General features: G+C 37.3%; 3 protein-coding genes across 4 annotated transcripts; 1 reads left to right on the top strand and 2 right to left on the bottom strand.

Annotated features, from left to right (window-relative positions):
- The first annotated feature begins 3 nt into the window (after positions 1-3).
- Positions 4-974, top strand: LOC119081917 (proteasome subunit beta type-2). The gene is made up of 3 exons (XM_037191154.1): positions 4-213; positions 310-666; positions 734-974. Exons 1-3 carry the CDS (start codon positions 123-125, stop codon positions 898-900), a joined length of 615 nt encoding a protein of 204 aa, XP_037047049.1. The 5' UTR covers positions 4-122; the 3' UTR covers positions 901-974.
- A 596-nt stretch (positions 975-1,570) lies between these two features.
- On the bottom strand, positions 1,571-2,510 carry LOC119081913. The gene is made up of 3 exons (XM_037191148.1): positions 2,381-2,510; positions 1,790-2,317; positions 1,571-1,734 (listed from the first exon to the last, which is right to left on the bottom strand). The coding sequence occupies exons 1-3, from the start codon at positions 2,424-2,426 to the stop codon at positions 1,631-1,633; spliced, it is 678 nt and encodes a 225-aa protein (XP_037047043.1). The 5' UTR covers positions 2,427-2,510; the 3' UTR covers positions 1,571-1,630.
- A 2,589-nt stretch (positions 2,511-5,099) lies between these two features.
- Positions 5,100-6,514, bottom strand: LOC119081912. 2 transcript variants are annotated; one of them, XM_037191147.1, is made up of 3 exons: positions 6,159-6,514; positions 5,632-5,878; positions 5,100-5,457 (listed from the first exon to the last, which is right to left on the bottom strand). In XM_037191147.1, the coding sequence occupies exons 1-3, from the start codon at positions 6,435-6,437 to the stop codon at positions 5,171-5,173; spliced, it is 813 nt and encodes a 270-aa protein (XP_037047042.1). In that variant the 5' UTR covers positions 6,438-6,514; the 3' UTR covers positions 5,100-5,170. The 2 variants fall into 2 exon arrangements, with proteins under 2 accessions (XP_037047042.1, XP_037047041.1); XM_037191146.1 differs by having other exon boundaries at positions 5,100-5,878.
- Between the last annotated feature and the right edge of the window lie 2,549 nt (positions 6,515-9,063).

Here is a 9,063-nt window from a genome sequence, read left to right as displayed (position 1 = left end):
GGATGGGACTTTGGAGGATCTGTCAGTGATTGTTAGTTGTCATTGCGTCAGTTTGATATTAACAAAACTTGCATTCATCCAATTTCAATTCGGAAAAGTAGAAGAATTTCAAAGGAACTGCAATGGAGACAATATTGGGAATCAAGGGACCGGATTTTGTAATGCTAGCTGCAGATTGCACACACGCCCACTCCATTATCATGATGAAAGAAGGTAACATCATCAAGCAAATCCGAAATTTCTAACCTAAAACCCGCGAATGATTCGGCAATTTCGTCTGACAACTTCTCTGTATTCGTTCCGTTGCAGATGTCGAAAAGATCCATAAAATATCGGATAAACTGTTGATGGCCACCATTGGTGAATCGGGCGACACTGATCAGTTTACGCAGTACATTTCAAAGAATCTGGCACTTTATCGAATGCGAAACGGGTATGAGCTGACCCCGAAAGCAGCGGCCCATTTTACGCGAAAAAATTTGGCCGAATATCTGAGAAGCCGTACGCCGTATCATGTCAACTTATTTGTTGCTGGCTACGATGAAAAGGAAGGCGGTGAATTGCACTACATCGACTATCTGGCCAATGCTAAGTCTCTCGATTACGGTGGTCATGGCTATGGGGGAATGTTCTGTGCCAGTATCTTTGACCGGTATCACCATGCGAGTGAGTGTTTTTTCCGCTGGTGTTTTAAGAGTGCGTTAACTGACAAGAAATGTTTGTTTTTTTGCAGAGATTACCCAGGATGAGGCGTATGATATCTTCAAGAAATGCGTCAAGGAGATCCAGAAACGTTTGATTATTAATTTGGCCAACTTCAAGGTAACGGTGGTCGATAAGAATGGAATCAGAAATTTGCCCGACATCACCGCTGCAAATTTAATCGATTATGTCCCTTAAACGCTCTGCAAATTTTTCCTTTTCAATTTTTACTTTAAATAAATCCGTTTCGGTTCAGTTTTTGATAAGCTCGAGAGACGTGTTTCAGTTGATCTGTGAACGAGTGTTTAGCGAGAGTGATTTCTGTCGAACTGGTCTCGGAGTCGCACGTCAAAATGAGATAAATCGACGAAATTGACGAAGTAATAGATTCAAATGCCGTGAGATGGATCGGAGCAATCGAAGCAGGAGACTTAATGATTACACACTGATGCAATGGCCATTCGTAGAATGCAAGTTCAAGTCTTAACAAGAGAGATCAAATGACAGTAATCCTGAGTTGGCAGTTAATTTCATCGAACTCTTAGGCAAGAATTCTCACTATATGAAATACAGATGCATAAGCTCAACAATCTGATGTGGCACAGACATACAGAATATATCTGTTCGGAGACGACAAAATTAAGCAATGACCTCTGCTTAATTCTGGTGACATAACGAATGAAGTAAAAGATTTTCTATCAAATATTATGCAAAACTTTCAGCAAAAGAAGTAGCACATTTATTCATTGTTGCATGCCCCAGACTGAAGACTTTTGCGCTTCAACGTATTTCAAGGTTCGACTTTCTCACATCCCATTCAATGCTCTTGCATTGGATTTATAGCTTTTTTTTTTTTTTTAAATCGCTGTAAACTCGATCACACAAAATTTTTATTCAAACTCTACATAACGAACACACTTTGATGTTTTTAAGCAGTAATAGATTTGACGAATTCATTGGTTGCTCCTGCATTCTGTAACAATACGGAGCTTTGTAATGCATCCAACAAGGCACTAGCTATGGCACGAATTTCTAAAAGGCATGTCAATTAGTGACCACTCCACGTTTGTTCACTTCATTAACTTACCAACAATATTCGCAGCAATATCTTCTTTCAACTTTTGAATTTTCGTTATGGCCCGTACGTAATTTTGAGCATTGCTATCAAGTTCATCTCGTAATTTTGCCACAGACGTTTGAGCTTCTGTAAGCTGAGACACCAAATCGTTAGCACGTTCACCTCCAGCCTGAAGCGAATCAAGTCTGTTCGCAATCCACTGAACGGCACCATCAAGTAAATAATAGGATTTGTTATCACGTTGACCATCAATTTGCCGCAAAATCGTTTGCAGTTCACCACGACGAATGTCATTGGGCTCACCGGCAGCCAGCGAATTGATTCTATCGACAATAGAGATGAGTGTCGGAATGAATTCGTCCATGTTAGTCACGCCATCATCAACTTGTGACTTCCAGAATGCCAGTTGCTCATTAACAGGTGTTGGATTGTTATCATTGAGTGCAGTAACGGCGTCTGGCCATTGATCAAGATCTCTGATAGCATTTTGTTCGCCCTGCTCGATCCAATATTCTTGATCACTTTCTGCTGCTGTGACTGTTTCAATAAAAGGGAGTTTTCGTGTCAATGTAGCTTAGTGGTAGGACACTATTAAGTTACCAGCGAAGAGTAATGCAAAAATGACCCCTATAGCTTTCACGTTCATGTTTTTGTTACAATTTAAATTTTCAAACTGATCTTGTCCTCAATCGTGAATTGGAACTGATGTGGTGAAGTGAAATGAGGGAAGTATTTATGTGAATTGTAAACAAAAGCTCAATGTTTGAGTAGACGACGAGACTGTTTATTTAACACAAATGGTGGAAATAAATTATTTTTTTTGCAATTCAGTTAAGGACGTCATATTAATCTAATTTCAATGCTAATGAAAGGAAAATTTGATGGAAATTATGCGGTGAAGTACCTACATCTCAAGTCAATTTTTATTCACTTTTTTTTTAAATAAGACTCAAGTGACACCTTTATACCTTAACCGTTGTGTGGTCTACATCTGCCTAACATCTTAGCGATTACAAATATTGCATCAGTATTTTTATGACCTTCGAGATGATAATTTCTGATAATCAAGACCCAACATTTTATTTATTTTTTACAATTAAGACATAATTGAGACCACAAAATTAATAAAATCTTTTAAGAAATGATTTTGTGGTACCTATTCTTCCTAAGGGAGTGGCAAAAAACATTTTTAGCCCACACTCTAGCTTTAACTGCAGTGTTGCCAGAATCCGTTTTCTAACCACTACTTCAAAAAGCTGCCGGCTTAGACTACAATGAATGGCATCTGCATGTATTTGAATGAATTTTTTCTTTCTGTTTATTTATGTTGCTCATAAGAAGTTCAACAGTTCCATGAATAAGTCAACGAGAGATCTGACCGCAAACAGACGTTTCATTCGTCCATAGATCTTTTATTTTAAGCATCTGCGGTTATTTTCCATCTGTTATCGACATAAAACGGTAGATGTGAGCACATGAGGACATCAATTTCTCTAATCGATGACGTCTCCGATTTTCGATCAGAACAAATCGATCTTTCAAACTCGAAACTTCCTTTCACGGAGTCGTTCAAAATATTTTACAAACCTTTCAAAAAATGTATTCAAAACCGAAACAAAACTTTGATGAATTAGGCGAGTTGTGCACCTACCTTACCGATGTATGGTTCAATCCTCTGGTTCTTTTTCCGTTTCAAATAAATTCTTCAATCAACAGCTCAATATACGTCACCCCACTACGAACTTACGTAATTCTACAGTGCTTGTAGAACGATGAGTGCTCTACTTTTAACAGGCTAGAAATACGAGCTCAATAATTAGCCTGCGTATGCTCAAAACAAAATTTTTCTTTTGATTTACTTCCAACGGACTTTTAAACTAAACACAGGACCACGTACCTTCTCAGCCATCTCAAAACAAGAAAGAAAACTTGAACTCAATGCAATTCATTTGTTTATTGAAGAACAATCACCACTGAACAACACACATTGATCATGACCGTAGATGAAAGTTAAGTACACGAATTTCGCGTTTTATTTTTCATTTCTTTTCGTTGGATGCATTTCTCTCTGCTGCACATGAAGAACAAGGCAACATTTGGCTGCTGTGGGTTGAGCATCGTGAAAATGACGACGTCGACTTTCGTGCATATTGTCTCGAGCTGTTGCCATTGTATTTAGATTCATTGCTACTATTCTTGTCCATTGAAATTTCGTTTCGTGATTGGGGAACTTTGACTGGGTAGAATGGAATACTACTTATCTAATTTCTCTGGTACAACTGAGGTAGCGCTGTGCAATCGTCGTCGGTTTATGCATTTGCTTTTGATGTTGGAATGTTTGATTACGCCTGCTTGGCTCATCATAATTTTATCGGTTCGCGTTCGGTGTCATGTTAGCTTTGCCATGCCTCAAACTAAACAAAAATTTGTTGTTCTATTCGTACAATGTTACGTTGTATAAATTAGAACAATTTCCAGAATGTGATGATTCGAATTTTTTTTCTGCTATATCTTTGTATCGGTTCATACCATCAGAACAATATGAGAACGTAAGTAGAATTCCAATTTTCCAGTGGATTGAATGAACGACGAACACTGAAAAATTTGTAAAATACAATCGAAAGAACATGTACAAGTACGGGTTTTGTGTAATTGAAAAGATGATTCGGTTTTCTTCCGTTTGAATTCTTTCAGTACATATTGGCCATACTGTGAATTTAGACGATTTCCGGAGGATTTGAGAAATGAGGTTAAAAAAAAGTTGGGTGCCGAAAATTGGAAAAATTGATATCTGTCGGTCGTGGAACAATCCCTGATAAACGAGTTAAAACAGTGTTTTACCGGTTTTACCTAACAAGATTACGTTTTTGCGATAATTTATCACTAACACAACCAAAGGTGTCCTAACATCACTCCTTATCATCTGTCAAAACTTAATTTTTTGTTATGACTGGATTTTCAGCCTTTACCATTTTACCAGTAAGTATGTTAAAATGGTAAACGCTGAGCGAAATCTAAATCAACTTTCTTATGCATGTTTTGACAGTCAAGGGACCCGACCCGCCGTTAGGTCGGGAGCAAGTTAGCCTCAAGACAGAAAATTCCTAGAAGTCGACGAAATATGTCAAGTCGCGGTTTTGTCGAGGGTTTTGTATGATTGTCGAGCTCAGGTTCGCCTCGAATGAACAAAATTGAAATTTGGCACATCATTATTGTACAACTCAGACTTATTTCTTGCCTACCCAGTTGACAAAAATTGAGTAAGACTTTGGACTTAGCAATCACTCTCCAAGACATGTAGCCAAATTAAACTCCAGCATTATGATGAAACAAATGTTTTAATCAGAGGAATTTCCATAGAATGAGTGATTCATCCTCATTCGGTGACTCTTATTCTCCGTCAGCACTGCGACGTCTTTTACGAGGAGTTTCACTCTCACTTTCACTGGTGCTCTCAGTTAAATCAAGAACAATTATCGAATCGGCAGTTGATCTTTCAGACGTTGAACGCTGGCTTGTTGAATCTCGACTTACACGCTTCTGTGTTCCACGACTCATCTGGCAATGGTTAGAAAATTGCTGAATACTTCGTTCCATGGTTAATTGATTAATTCCAGGCAATGAAGAACTGCTTGTTGGATTTTGACTTACACGACGACTCATTCTTCCAATCGGGGTATCGCTTCCAGACATAGAGCTGCGATTTGCTGAGCCTTGACTTACACGACTCGTTCGTTCAACATCGGAATCTATTAACGATTGTCGAACATGTGTTATTGTTGGTTGATCCATCTCGGGAGAACTGCTGCTTGTTAAATCAAGACTTATACAAGTCATTCGTTCAACCCGGGAATCGCTTGACGACGGCCGAACACGTTGTTCCAATACTGATTGATCTATTATGTGCAAAGATCCACGGTTCGTTGGAACTTGATTCTTTTCAGGCTGAGTATGTGGGTCAGCTCGGAGTTTATTGATATAATCGAGACAATGAGTTTTCAATGCCAACATCTTTGGATCGTTAAACATCTTTCGTTCCATTGCTTCATTCTGTTGTTTTGTGAACTCGAATAGCGATATCTCCTTTACATTATCGTGCTGAAAGTAGAATCAGCACAATAGTGTCAACCGTGTCAACGTTCAAAGTTTATAATCAATTGGACAATGTTGACTGAACAGTCATGACAGTCAAGTGAAAACTGAAGCGATTTCTAAACGTTCTTCAGATGCCTGCTGCTACCCACAAAGTCTGACGAAAATGTTTCGTAGATCATGTGACAAGACTCAGGGAAGAGAATCCGAATTTTTTTCAGTTTTTAAATGCCCGACAGCTTGTGAAGTTTCACGATGGAAAATCGAAGGTTGAATTGGTACTCACAACTCTTGGAGGACGTGGTGGATACGTCCGTGGATTATGAATACGTGATAAACTCTCCGCAATCACAGGTGCATTCCGTATCATTTCGTAATTTTTGAGGTTCGGCATAATGTCGTCCCAAAATCTGTCAAACAATTCGGTCGGCGTTTCTTGGCAATTATAGAACTCCTTAAATTCTTTCCAAGCGTGTTCGATGTAGACCATACCATACCCATTGTACGCATACTGAATCATCGCATCGTCCAGCGAAACGTTACTCAGTCCCAAATAATCAGTCATTCTATGTACAGGAACTTTTCTGGCAGTTTCTTGGGCAAAGTGTGATGAGATGCGCAACTTGTTGAGTTATGTATATCTTGACATCTTGACAGTTGAATTGCAGTTTTTTATTCACTTGACTGTAAGTCAGGGTCTTATGCCGAAAAAACCCTGCAATGTTTGTCCCAAAGGTTGTATGAAATGTTATGAAAAACGGAATTGTTTGTCCCTATATTTTGCTTTACTTGTAAACACAATAACTTGAGTAATTATCAACCAATTAAATGCTAATTTTATTTTTTTGGTCGACGCAGAATTCAATTCCTGAGGGTTAGTTCGAAGATGGGCTCCGTGAGATTAAGGATCTGGAAGCTACTCCAGAAAAACAGTATTTTACACTGTTGGAAATTCAATCCATCGAAAAAGATTACTTTGATGATATTTGATAATTTGTCGGTTAGTTAGGCTATCACGCATGATAGTCAGCTATCACTGGTGTGATATAGTCAACTATCACTGGTGTGATATAGTCAACTATCACTGGTGTGATATAGTCAACTATCACGGGTGTGATATAGTCAACCATCACTGGTGTGATATAGTCAACTATCACGGATGTGATCATTACATACATCTATATATACATCATTGTAATTCTCAAACACTGAAATAAAAGCGGTTCCTTTCATGTTGATGTTAATAAAAAGTTTTCAGCAATTGTGGCTTGAAATTAGTGCACAACAAGCAAGCACTATATTTTTCAAACGCAGAATAAGGGATATGACACCCCTCTAATAGGATGTAGCGGTTTTTACAAAATGTGTTAGTTCTTTTAAGGCTCAGCCGGAAATCCACTCAGCTGGTCCATCTGATCATTTTATGGAAGAAAAAAATTTTCAAACTTTTATTTTGTGCTGCCGCCAAATCGATTTTTGAAAATTTTGTCGTTTATGGTCTTCGTCACATATATCGATTTTTTACGGTGGGCTCAGTGTACATAAAAAGTTGAGTCAACATGGTAATCTAATCTCCAGGATTCAGAGATTATTTTATAAAAATGATCAAGTCTAAAAAATATTTTTTGAGTTCATGACTGATTGTCAAAGTTCCCCGATCGTAATTTTGAGACTTTAATCTCGCCACAAAATTTGATGAAAATGTGCAAAAATGTAAATTAAACTTTAAATATGCTAAATGTACCGCGTTGAGTCAAATACAACATCTGATTTGATTTGGGACACCTAAATTTGATATTTATCTGACAAAAAGTTGTGTTTTTGGTACATGGAATATTGGTGGCGAAAGTCGAATTACCTCAAATCAATAATTTTTTAGCTTATAATGTATTCCCAGGTTCTGACAATATGAAACCTTCAATTTTAGGCGTTTTCTAAGCTAATTTACAACATTAAACATTAAAATTTGAAAATGTAACGAGACGCAGCTACTGGCTCTAGAACTTGTCAACAGTACGTAAATTAAGTTAGAAAACACTTAAAATTAAAGGTTTCGCATTGTCAGAACCTGGGAATACATTATAAGCTAAAAAATTATTGATTTGAGGTAATTCGACTTTCGCCACCAATATTCCATGTACCAAAAACACAACTTTTTGTCAGATAAATATCAAATTTAGGTGTCCCAAATCAAATCAGATGTTGTATTTGACTCAACGCGGTACATTTAGCATAAAGTTTAATTTACATTTTTGCACATTTTCATCAAATTTTGTGGCGAGATTAAAGTCTCAAAATTACCATCGGGGAACTTTGACAATCAGTCATGAACTCAAAAAATATTTTTTAGACTTGATCATTTTTATAAAATAATCTCTGAATCCTGGAGATTAGATTACCATGTTGACTCAACTTTTTATGTACACTGAGCCCACCGTAAAAAATCGATATATGTGACGAAGACCATAAACGACAAAATTTTCAAAAATCGATTTGGCGGCAGCACAAAATAAAAGTTTGAAATTTTTTTTCTTCCATAAAATGATCAGATGCACCAGCTGAGTGGATTTCCGGCTGAGCCTTAAAAGAACTAACACATTTTGTAAAAACCGCTACATCCTATTAGAGGGGTGTCATATCCCTTATTCTGCGTTTGAAAAATATAGTGCTTGCTTGTTGTGCACTAATTTCAAGCCACAATTGCTGAAAATTTTTTATTAACATCAACATGAAAGGAACCGCTTTTATTTCAGTGTTTGAGAATTACAATGATGTATATATAGATGTATGTAATGATCACATCCGTGATAGTTGACTATATCACACCAGTGATGGTTGACTATATCACACCCGTGATAGTTGACTATATCACACCAGTGATAGTTGACTATATCACACCAGTGATAGTTGACTATATCACACCAGTGATAGCTGACTATCATGCGTGATAGCCTAACTAACCGACAAATTATCAAATATCATCAAAGTAATCTTTTTCGATGGATTGAATTTTCAACAGTGTAAAATACTGTTTTTCTGGAGTAGCTTCCAGATCCTTAATCTCACGGAGCCCATCTTCGAACTAACCCTCAGGAATTGAATTCTGCGTCGACCAAAAAAATAAAATTAGCATTTAATTGGTTGATAATTACTCAAGTTATTGTGTTTACAAGTAAAGCAAAATATAGGGA

The sequence above is a fragment of the Bradysia coprophila genome, unplaced genomic scaffold, assembly GCF_014529535.1.
Source record: "Bradysia coprophila strain Holo2 unplaced genomic scaffold, BU_Bcop_v1 contig_373, whole genome shotgun sequence".
Taxonomy (NCBI): Eukaryota; Metazoa; Arthropoda; class Insecta; order Diptera; family Sciaridae; genus Bradysia; species Bradysia coprophila.
The sequence above is the reverse complement of the archived record's forward strand: the minus strand, read 5'-3'. Positions and strand labels throughout refer to the sequence as shown.